A 12672-nucleotide genomic window follows, 5' to 3' on the forward strand; every position below is an offset into this window, starting at 1 on the left:
TGGAAATATATCCCATGTCCAGCATTATTTGTCTTTTATCTAAATCCTCCTTCTTACACCCAAATCTGCTTCTCTTTCATGACTTTCTTATTTTTACCACTGATGTCCTATTTGAGACCTGTTGATTTGTTTCTTTTTATCATACACACTTACTCAGTTGCCATCTCAAGTCTGGTTCCTGAACACGCCCTGTCTTGTAATATATACTTTCAATTTAATTGTCATATATTAAAGATCACAAACTTACATTTTTTTGCAGTAGCCTCCCAAATGATACCTCTTTCTCTAATTTCCCTTCAGTCAAATCTTCATTCCATTAGAAAATAATGAATGCTGAAAGTGTTGTTTTCACTGTTATATTTAAAAATTATTGCTGAGTTCCTACTGTCTGGATGAAGTCTAAACTCTTTAAATTCGCTCCATTCTTCACTTCCCTCCCTCCAAAATCTGATCATAACCCATTTTTCTTGAGTTATGGATATCACCTTCTTTACATAAATATTCACTTTTTCTAGTCAGTTGTGCTCAAGGACCTCTCCACATCCTATTTCTGTTCTTGATTTCACACCTTTTCTTACTTCATGCCCTTCATTGCTATCACAAAATTATCACCAGATAATTTGCAAGAAAATCATATTATTTTTTTTTGCTATCACTTCACTATTTTCTCTTGCCTATTAAAAATCTACTCTTTGATGTTATAGCTTCTTTTCAGAGCGATGACCTTATCATTTTTATCTTGGCTTTTCTTAACGTTGTTTTTACACATGCCCACATTATTGATGAGATTATTTTCAACACACTTTTATCAAGACGTGTATAGAGTAATGCTGATGCCCTGTCGGCCAGCTCTTATTCTGTTGAAGAAAGAATTACCTACTTTAGAAAATATTATATTATTGCATTTCCTTCTTTCTTAAAAGAATCACAAATGTCAATATTTTGAATATTTCATTGTTAAAAAAGAGGGCTCAGTATTTGTGTGGTTGAAAGCATTAAGGATGTTGAAAGTAAAGGATTTGAGTCTACTTTTATGTTCCATTCTGATATTCATTTCTTTAATATACAAGAAGGGATTCTAAAGACATAGACACCTTAAAAGAATAAATATCTTGCTTTACACATGAATATGAAGGCACAGAGCAACTTAGAATTGATATAATAAAGCTAAATGGTCATTCCTTGATTGGTCTCACTTTACCTGCCCTCTACTCCACCCCACCACTTTAAAAATAATGCAGAACAGCAGACTATGTTTGAAGTACAGGGAGGAAAACAAAACAGAACATGGGCATTTACATTAAAACACTGACTGAACTCTCAAGAGTTAAAATGTAAGAAGTTTATTCTCCTTTTATCAAGCAATGTCTACAGACAGAGCATCCACATGGTGTAAGCTACCAAAGAAGGATATATGAGGCAGACTTAACATTAAATCATTAGGTCACAGACACTTTATGTGGTTCATGATCACAAAGGAGAAAATTGCTAGAAAGGAAAACAGATAAGTAGAAACATAAGCTGATTTCTGTTGTTTATTAAATCTACCTCCCATAATGCTTCCTTAAGCTAAGAAGTAATCTACTGTATCACACAGTTCAGGATGCTATATACACATAAGATATCACACACTATAAAATCTCAGGTTTCTAAGCAGTTTTACACAATTTAAACTTGAGTAAAATTTGTATTTAAAAAAGACCTCATTGGATTACCTTCAGGAAATGGAGGTCATTTCAACAGCTCATTAGCATTTTCAGCAACAATAAAACAAAAATAAGTAAAAAGATTCTCCAAACATGTAAGCTATTACTTTAAGCCTGGATAATTATCCGCTTATTTTAATAAACCAACTCACTAGTTTTAATCCACTTCTACCAGGCTTTTCTTTGCCTTGAAAAAGGAAAGCAATAATTTTTACTTCTATGCAGTGTCTCAAATAAGAGGATTAGTCAGGTTTCCAACTACGGGACATAGTGAGAGAGTTGTTTAAGGATTATGTAGGAGTTAAACAATAGTCATTTAGGAAAGTTATAAAGGAATGAAGTCCTGTGATGGGTTATATTTAAATAGCAAAGGCAATGGAGAAGTACATCTTTCCTCACCACTGTGGTGCTATCCCCTAATTCCCAATTTCTGTTACTAATTCTCCTAAACCACTAATACTCATCAGTTCTCTAGCCAGTTTTTTCTTCCTGTTATTAATTTCCCGATACGTGGTTTACTCTAAGCAGACACAAATAATGCTTCTGTTTTAGAAATGGAAGTTCCTGCTGATGCAACACTGGACTACATGAAAAGAAAAAATCTATTCCACTAATAATAGACATTTGTAAGCAGTTGACATCCCAGACAAACTTGCATTAAAAATATAATACACTCTAGTGACTGAAACCAAAAGGAGTTGAGAATACATTGCAACCATTTCACCATAATTAGTTTCCTCTTTTCCTCCCCATTTTCCAGAGCATGCTGCAGATTATACAGTGAGTGTCAGAGTCTGTCACCTGTGTACAACCTTAGGCCAACTTATGCCTTCAAACGACATTTCATTGAGGGTTAGACAAATGACTGAAGACTGGGTTTGTTCCAAGAGATATTCAACTTTTCTCTTTTAATGACAAGAAATTTACAGTGATGTAGGCGGTCAGTATGCAGCTTTTAGCCTTCCTTTTCTTCTTGTGACATTCCCTTCAAGGCACAAAAGATTATAAACAGTGGATGGGACAGAATATTTTGAATAAAGAATTTTAAGGTTCCGTGACGCCTTTTATTTCTGGTGTAAGCATACCAAAAGGACAGAGAAAAAAATAGATAAATCACCCTCAAAATGAAATGATGCTTAAAATCATTTCAAATTCCCTGCAGTTATTTGTAAGTATTTAAATTCCTATTTTATGAGCTTAAAACATAACTATAGATCCGATTCTTGCAATTGATGTATGATAGCTTCTCATTAAATATCGTGTTAAATATTTCTGATCCACCAATATTACTAATTGTGTATTTCTCTGCCAAAAAAAAAAGTCTGTTTTATTTGGGCCACCCAAGTAGCTTATGTTTGCCTAGGATACAAACCTGGCAAGTTAGGCAGTGTAAGTTGTAAGCTGAAACCATGGATTAGGTGCAGAGCGCTGGAAGGCTCTTCACTTAACGACTGTTTAATGGGCTCCTAGGCATCTCCAACCCAGACGACTGTATTTCCTTGCTTAACTTCAGTGATCTCACAGTTTAACTTATTGAGTCGTCCATCTAGTATAAAGAGAGAGTCCTGGGAAGGTGTCATCAGATATTGACCAAACAAGCCACTGTCCTGGATTTGCCTGTTCTTCCGGTTCCAAGGCCATTCCTCTGCCTTGAGTGGTTCCTTAAGACTCTTTATCATCTTAACCTTCCCAGAGGCGAGCTCCACAAAGAGCACATCAGTCTGTGTGCTTGAACTACCGTAGATGTTGTACTGATGGGCTTCCGTAAAGGACGGCTGAAAGGCCAGGTCAGATATGTGCAGGTTTGTGTGAATATCAAAAGCCTCTTGTATTTCTCCTCTGATGGTGATGTACTGGACCCTCACAAGACCTTTCACGTCACTGATGCTGACAAGATAGTGTCCGTCTGGAGAGACATACGGAGTGCCTGTCACATCACTGTTGAACCCAATGACCAAGTCAGTTACACTGTCCACCAAGAGCTGTGGGGGAACCGCCCCCGTGCTGTTGGGTTTACAGCCAATAAAATAATATCCTCCCAAGTGTGTATACGCCAGCGACTGAGGGACACACTTATAGTCCTTCAAGTTAATGGTCTTGACGTATGACATGGTTTCAAGATCAATTTTTTGTAGTACAGCTTCATCTTTATGAAGAATAAATCCAAACCTGCAAAGATGAAAACCAAAGTTAGACAGGAAGCTCCGGGGTGGTTACCAGAAGAGAATGCGCTGTGGGCAGGTGGAAAGGGCCATCACAGCCCAGGCATTAATTGTCAGGCCATGCAGCAACTGGTGGCCCAATCGTGTTAGAATCAACTTTAAAGCTCGCGGTCCTCCTCTTTCCTCTAGGTCATCCTTTCATTACAGCCAAACAGTTATAGCTCATGCTGTAGAGAGCAAAATAATTAAAAGTGATATATCTAGTTAATTGGAACAACACATTTTATTTTTACTCTAGAGGGCCAAAAAGTCAACATTATTTTGCACGTCTCTAAACCTACTGATATTGAATCAACTTTGTTAACTGCTAGAAAGCCAGCAAGAATAAAAGCCTTGAATATATATCGCTTTCACTCACTTCATTTCCTTCTTACATTGTTTATGACCTTCAAATAAATCTGACAATCATCACTCCTTAGATAATTATCCATATTTTTCTCATTTTAAGCTGCCTCTCTACCCTAATAGATGTAGATGTTTTTCGGGAGGGGTATAAAACTATTATCCTTCTATTTATTACCTTTTAGGATCATCTTGATTAACTACCTTTACGCTTTTAACATTTATTTTATTATAAATTTCAAATACAAGTTAAAATTTTCATCCTTGCCAAGCAAATACTATAATTTTTAATGATATACCTGCATTGTATCGGTTATTTTATATTGAACAATGATGAACTTTGGAGATTTATGGCATTTTTCTATTAAATTCAATCAAAAAATAAATATATTTTAAAATATGTTTTGGTGACCTCTTTGATTAATTCAGTGCTTTTGGTCCTGAATGCTAGCTGTAAATTATCAAAAGTCTCTGTGACAAGGGTAAATATATTTTGTGTGTTTTTTTGTTTGTTTGCAGGGTATAAATACATTTTGAAACACTGACCTATAACATCAGTGGCTTCCTAGCAAAAATAAGTAGGTTAAATAAGATAAAATGAGATAGAAACTACTATACACAATTATAACCAAAATGCATATTGGACAACAGAATTGTAAAGGACTTTTATTTTGTTTTTGTTAATCATATTGATTAAAACACCTCCTAATATTTCCAGAAATTCCTTAAAAATAAAGATCAGAAAAGTATTGTTATGTTACATTGACTGTACTCCTAAATGAAAAAAATTAAGATGACTTTACTGTGAGTATTAAAACAAAGCAAAACAAAACAAACTCTATAAAGAGAGCCATTTTTATTATTGTCACCTGTACAATTCATTTTCAGTATACTAATTCTTAAAGTTTAATTTTTGTAAACAAAGTTACCATTTCCACACATAATACAGAAATATGGTGCATTCAGTGTAATAATCCTTAAAATTCTAAATATAATCACATGGAAAACTCAAAATATAAACACAGACCTTTAATATCCTAGAAAAAATGTGACTGTTTGCAAAGAATCAGTCTTGTATTATGTAAGGCATTAAGTACATAAGCACAAATATTTTACTAAAATAGACATAAGACTGTAACTGCTTCTATGTTATTGCATTACATAGACTTAGGAAACTATATCATAACTTTAGATATATTTGAACATTTGTGAAGAGACTGCTGTCACTGGAGAGAGTACAAATTCTTCTACACAAAAGAAAAGCTACCATGTATATCTACTCCTTTAAAAAGATATCTTAAATATTTACTGAACAACCACTAAACCCAAAGAACTGGGAATATATTGGAGGTGAACATAACTCGCCCTGCTTTCAATGAGTAGAAATTTTGAGTGAATTGAAAAACTGTTAGTGATTAATGCTTAATTATAGTATTCTGTAATACTACTACTTAGTAGCTATTACTTTATGTATATATATATATATATATATATATATTTGAAATGGAATAAAATAATCAGTTTGAAAGTAATATTTCTATTGTATTTCAAAATGACATGCACCATTTCTGGTTGACTTACGGGATCTTTATTTTTTCTTGTGTCCCTAATAATAACTGTGCTTGTGTCCTTTCAGTAAACAAAGCTCATACTATACCTATTCAGGATACAATTTCAGTCCTGATTACAATGGTATGAAGAGACCTTTATATTGTTAACAATCACTTCTAAATGCTCCCATTAAAATATGAATACCTAGTGCAGGTTTTAAATACTACCTGAATGTTAAAGAATAAGCAAACAAACAAACAAAAGTCCTCAAACTGAAAACTGAGTCTCATTACTTTTGTATTATCGGCATCAAAAATATCATAAAATCCTAATTATCACTACCCACTCTCATACTTGTCTTAATAAATAATGAACTTGGGCTACTGGAAAGGATGTACTTCCATTCATTGACAGTCATTAAGGACATGTAAGTGTGGAGATGTATCATTGTGTCTGATGTCATTAATGGAATTGTTAATTATGATGGAAGATACTTTTTTTTTGTTATATATGGTATAAGTGCTCAGAGGCAAAAGCAGTAATTTGCACATTTAATAAAAGCCATAAACCAGTCAAGTCTTGGCATTTCAATTCTCCTCTTAACCTGGGGTCTTCTGCTCCCTTTAGACAATGGTGTTTGAATGCTAAAGAGGAAGAAGGAGACAAGCTCTAACCACTCATGAACTAGTTTAACTCCGATACTGAAGAATGCACTCAAGTTTCCTGTGATACAATCCAGCCTCTTTTGGAGGTAAATACAATTTTTAAAAATGGTTCTGTTAAAAATGCAAAAGCCCCATGTGGGGTGATAAAATTACATCCCTTTGGCATCCATACTGTATGCTCCTTTAGGACTAGAGATCTAGCTACATAAACAGATGCATTGAGAAAGCCTTCAATTTTTCACTACTGATTTATTGGTAGGAAGTGGTGTCTCTAATTCAAAATTTCCCCCAGTACAGATTGATATTCTGAAGTCTCCCACTGTTCATTAGTCTGTGATTAATATTTACTATGCTAGGCTCTCAACTTTCATGCCTGCTTAGTATAATAAAATCCTGCATAGTACTAGGCCTAACATAGTTTGTCTAATATTTGTCAGAATGTGTGTAGGAAGTTGCAGACTATGAGAAATGAGAGAGTTAAAACTTATTCTTGAAATGACTTCGTGTATTTGGGAAATAAAGTAACTAGGAAATTGTAACCTCTCCGCACGTCATTGTGTGGATTTGTTGCCAGATTTGGTGAGGCGAGTGAGAGCCTTCTTTTCTTTACCAAATTATTTTCTTTTTCTGAGTGTTTAATCAATCTAGTTCATTATAAATTTTATAAAAAGATTCAACTTTAATTACTGTTTTTATGCTTTAAAGTGAGGTCATGAGGTGATTCACATTCAGAGAACTTGTTTGGATGAAGTAAGTGTTTTCAATCTGAGCTGACTTAGTTTCATGACCCAGTTTTTCAATATAATAGATATGTGACCTCATATAAAGTCCTTGACTTCCATGAGTTTCAGTTTCCCCATCGGCATGAAGAGGATAAAAGTACCTTGTTTTGAGAATGAGAATAAATGCGTGTTTATTACCAGTAAAACAGTATATACTCAACAAGTAGAACATGTCCATGCTTTATATGTTAAGTAGCATCATTTTCCCATTATGTATCAAATATAATATTTCCTATGGGACAACAGACTATTATAATCCATGGATGGAAAAACAAAAACAAATGATTAATTTTTTTGTATAGCCAGTATTCCCACAATGTTAAAAAATAAGCATATGGTATTACCCAAATGTGATGAGATTTATGCATTTGTGAATTCAACAGCGGTCACTTTTTTTTTAAATTAATTAATTAATTATTGACTGTGTTGGGTCTTTGTTTCTGTGCGAGGGCTTTCTCTAGTTGTGGCAAGCGGGGGCCACTCTTCATCGCGGTGCGCAGGCCCCTCACTATCGCGGCCTCTCTTGTTGCGGAGCACAGGCTCCAGATGCGCAGGCTCAGTAGTTGTGGCTCACGGGCCTAGTTGCTCCGCGGCATGTGGGATCTTCCCAGACCAGGGCTCGAACCCATGTTCCCTGCATTGGCAGGCGGATTCTCAACCACTGTGCCACCAGGGAAGCCCAACAGCGGTCACTTTGATAATAGAGATTCACCTTTTTATTCTTGCTTCGCTTGTGTCAACAGGATCTGTGTCCAGTGCGCACCTTGCCCAATCACCAAATTGCTCATGTTAGGAACATGGGCAGCCGAGCTCACTCCATCATCTCTTAGAGATGCTGTTTCAGTTCCTAGGGAGGGTGTGGAGCAGGTGGCCATGGAGTACTGGGTGACTTTGCACTCTGCACAAATGATGGGATTTGGAATCGATACCTGTCTTACTCAAGGACTTTCACTAAAAGTAACAGAAAATTTTGTGGCTGACTTTAGGACCTGGATCTCTAAGGACATGGAGAGGTGCAGTCAGAGTGTGTCATGGCAATTCAGGAGCGTTGCAAGGGAAGTGATTTGGCAGAGAGGGGGAAAAGAACAGATACTTAGAGAGAAACATGACTGAAACATCATGAAGCCTAATAAAGATTAACTGTGCCATGACCTCCACGTCCCACAAGACCAGGCTACAGTTCTTGCATTTGAGTAATGAATGACTTCCCCATATCTTTCACTAGACAGCCCCCAAATAGAATCTCACAAAGCAGCTTTTAAGTCACTCACCCCACAGCACCTGCGATGATATTCTGCTCCTGTCCTGCTTTCAAATCCATGACCTGAGATGCTACTGAAGGAATCTCATAATTGTAATTAATGACCTGTATTAATTTGCCATGGTCAGTGCCAAGAGTAGTGATACCCCAAAGCTTAGAGTGAAAGATGCCCAAAGATTTGCAGAAAAACAACGATTTTATCTCCTGAATCATAATATAGGGCTGCCTCTCCCCAGAGTCCTCACAGATCCCCACCTGGACAGTTCTCATTAAAGCTGACTTCTAATACTTAACCACTAAGGACCAGTCCTTACAAGCTAGGAAGTGTTTCTTTGTTTTTTTTTTTTTCTTTAATTTTTATTGGAGTATAGTTGATTTACAGTGCTGTGTTAGTTTCAGGTGCACAGCAAACTGAATCAGTTATACATATACGTATATCCGTTCCTTTTTTCTGATTCTTTTCCCATATAGACCATTACAGAGTATTGAGTAGAGTCCCCTGTGCTATACAGTGGGTCCTTATTAGTTTTTTATTTTTTATATAGTAGTGTGTATATATTAATCCCAATCTCCCAGTTTATCCCTCCCCTGCTTTCCTCCCTGACCATAAATTTATTTTTTACATCTGTGCCTTTATTTCTGTTTTGTAAATAAGTTCATTTGTACCCTTTTTTTTTAGATTCCACATATAAGCGATATCATATGATATTTGTCTTTCTCTGTCTGACTTAACTTCACTCAGTATGACAATCTCTAGGTCCATCCATGTTGCTGCAAATGGTATTATTTTGTTCTTTTTTATGGCTGAGTAATATTCCATTGTATAAATGTACCACATCTTCTTTATCCATTCCTCTGTTGATGGACATTTATGTTGCTTCCATGTCCTGGCTATTGTAAATAGTGCTGCAGTGAACATTGGGGTGCATGTGTCTTTTTGAATTATGGTTTCTCCCTGGGAAATGTTTCTGAAGCTCCCTCTCCATTCCTCTATAATCTCTTTCCTCAAACTCTGTCATCTGCACCTCCCCAGATTTTAAAACTAGTCTTTCCATGTATATCAATGGATACAAATGGAAAGCAGTAAGTGGAGATTGGGTGTATTTGAGTATTGGTTTTGCCAGACATTATGCCTTATTAGTAAAAAAAAAAAAAAAAAAAAAAAAAAAAAATGCTGCAATCCACATCTAAATAAAAGAATTTCCCCAAACTTTTCTGATGTCTCAATTGTAGAAAGCATATTCCTTGAAATAAAATCTCAGAACAAGAAAATTTGAACAGCCATAGGAATTTGTTGTAGTGAGATTTTACTTGTGAAAATCTAAATCCAAAACATAGGATCAAGTAAATAATTAGTGCTTCATAAAAAGTGACAAGCAGGATTATTAAGACTTTGTTTTCCTAACTGGATGATAAGTATCCTGTTTTTCCAACTGGAAGGTAAGAAATGCTTAACAGATAAGAAACTAAAATGATAATCTCCTCTCCTCGCAATTAATATCTAGACCCACACACACAATGTGCTCTTGAAATATCCCCCAGTGTGTTAGCAGCTAGCACAGAGTTTTCATCGACACAAACCATAAAGCTGACATGAGTCCTCATTCACTAGTTTATGGATTCCTTTATATTTAGTTGTTTCCTATTATCCCAGACTGACCTCTGTAATAAAAGACTGAATGCTGTTCCTACTCAAGTACCAGAGGATTTAGTTTTTATCTGAATTTCACATAAACAGCTCAGTAAAATACACCTGTTCCTAAAGAGTGGTCACATTCACATTCGAAAGAGGTGAAACACAGAAGAAGTGGAATTGACACATTTAGTAAAGATTTATAACAAGAGCAAGGACGGTTTCTGAATTGGCCTAATGCTTAGATGTGTTTGAGAAATGATAATACTTTTAAGTTTTCTGTTTTCAACACACAGGTTGAAAAGCTGAAATGAACACCAGGATGCCCTCCTTCCTGACTTGTATAAGTATATTGTGCGAATTCTGTATTAAAGATTTTAGCTACATTACTTCTTCCCTACTTTCATTTTTAATTTTTTTTCTTAAAAAATGAAGTAGAATGTATTACTGATCCCTAAATCCCCTACTGCCTTCCTTCTCTGGTATCTTATTGTTCTGTTGTGTAGGGAGTTTGATTCTTCTAGGAAAAACTGAGACATAAATACATAACTTAATTTTATTATATTCATGATGTCTAATCGCTTGACAGAATTAATATAGTGTCTAAAGTTCTATCACTTCTAGTGAGTAACCAGGGCATGCAGAAAAAAAACAGATTTATTAAGAATTCTGTGCATACCACATGGACTACAGACCGTACTTCAAACACCAAAGCCCTCCACTTTTTTCTGAAGAGCTTAACAGCTTAAGGAAAAACATGACAACTATGCATTAAGATGGCATTTTAAAAGACTGGTGGCTCTCCCTTTTTTTTGGAAAACAACCTGAAAAATCTGAAAATAGCAGCTTCCCTGACCTTACCTGTTCTTCTGAAGAGGATGTGTTTCACGTAAGAGTTGGTAAATGGATCAGAGGTGATATAACAGAAATGGAGTTAGTAATTAGAAGAGTGAGAGATAATTTGTGAGCACAGAGGTGGGAAGAGAAAAGGGAGATAAAACAAAGACATGAACAAATTAGAATCTTATTAATCAATCAAGAAATATTACCCAAATTGTGTACCTGTAAGAGAGAAAAGGAAGTGAAAAGCTGGTTCCCTGAGGAACCAGGTTAGGCATGATTTGGGTTCTAGAGGCTATGTGATCACATTCAGTAATAATTCACAGCCTACTGTGTGCAGTACACTTCATAAAACCTTAGGAAGGAAATGGAGAGTAAATAAATGGTTCCAATCCTTAAGGTAATTATGTCAAGTAGTGGGTGCTTATAATTATGTCCCTTGACTTGCAAAGAGTATTTGGGGAAACTCTGCAAAGAAAAGATGGGTTACAGCTACTAATTTGCTACAGCTACTAACTTTTGTTATGCTAGGCTTTCAGTGGAAGAGAGAGCTCATTTCAGTCTGGATCCCAGAAGGAAAAGTGCAAATTCTAATTAGAATAAATCAAAGAGACTGTTTACAAAGCAATGCAAATTGACTACAAGTAATAGTGCAGTAATGTATGGAGAGCAACAGTAAGGCTGTTGTCACTGCTGTGTCCTGGAAGGAAGGAGTTAGGTGGAGAGAGGTATGTCTTGTAAGGATCTGGGACTTTCCATTTTAAGAAACTTCTGGTTTCCTAGAAATCAGCAGACAAGGTGCTGGGGGGTGGGTAGTGGGGATAATACACTCTGGTCCCACCTTCTGCATGCAACCTCCAGCCAGGTTTCTCATTGGCCAGACCCCTGGGACAGAGCAAGGTGGAGGAGGGTAAAGGTTTTGCCAAATAGCAGCACAGATTTCCTTGGCTGAGGAATCTGAGAGTCTCAAGTCTAGTGAATGCATGCAGCTGCCTGGAGTGAGGATTGTAACATACACAGCTAGTTTTTCTAATTGAGATCATTTGACAATCGATAAGGAAAAAATGCGTAACTGTGCAAGTTGGGCAAAGGAAAAATTCTTGATTTTTCTTCCTGAAATGATTTCTTCTTTGCATAACATTTTCTTCTGGTAAAGTTGTAGAAAATGTCTCTAACCTCCAGTTACTAGTAAAATATTTTTAATAACTCCTGTGTACTGAATGTGTGTGCCCCATATCCTTCACCTCCCTCCAAATTCATATGTTGAAGCCCTAATTCCCCATGTGATGGTATTTGGAGGAGACTTTGGGAAGAATTAGGTCATGAGGGAGGAGCCTCCATGAATGAGATTAGTCGTCTTATAAGAAGAGACATGAGACAGACAATCTCTCTCGCTGTCTCTGCCATGTAAGCACACAACAAGAAGATGGCAGTCTGCAAACCAAGAAGAGGGTCCTCACCAGAACCTCGTTATGCTGACACCCTGGTCTCTGACTTCCCAGCATCTAGAACTATGACAAATACATTTCTGTTGTTTGAGCCACCCAGGCTCTGGTATTTTGTTAAAACAGCATGAACTGACTAAGACAGACCTTGGTACCACAAGTAGGGATGCTGCTGTAAGTGTGGAAGCAACTGTGGAGCTGAGCGATGGGTAGAGGCTGGGATAG

At 36.3% G+C, this 12672-nt stretch overlaps 1 protein-coding gene across 3 annotated transcripts in view; it reads right to left on the bottom strand.

The window, feature by feature from the left end:
• Positions 1–3110: 3110 nt before the first annotated feature.
• Positions 3111–12672, bottom strand: part of FSTL5 (follistatin like 5) — a 656124-nt gene continuing 646562 nt past the window's right edge. For 2 of the 3 annotated variants that reach the window (XM_065877721.1, XM_065877719.1), the window contains one exon: positions 3173–3875. In XM_065877721.1, the coding sequence (XP_065733793.1) occupies positions 3173–3875 (703 nt within the window). Of the gene's footprint in view, positions 3876–12672 lie in introns of all 3 variants that reach the window. The other variant, XM_065877718.1, reaches the window with a different exon arrangement.

This window comes from Phocoena phocoena, chromosome 5 (genome assembly GCF_963924675.1).
Source record: "Phocoena phocoena chromosome 5, mPhoPho1.1, whole genome shotgun sequence".
NCBI lineage: Eukaryota > Metazoa > Chordata > Mammalia > Artiodactyla > Phocoenidae > Phocoena > Phocoena phocoena.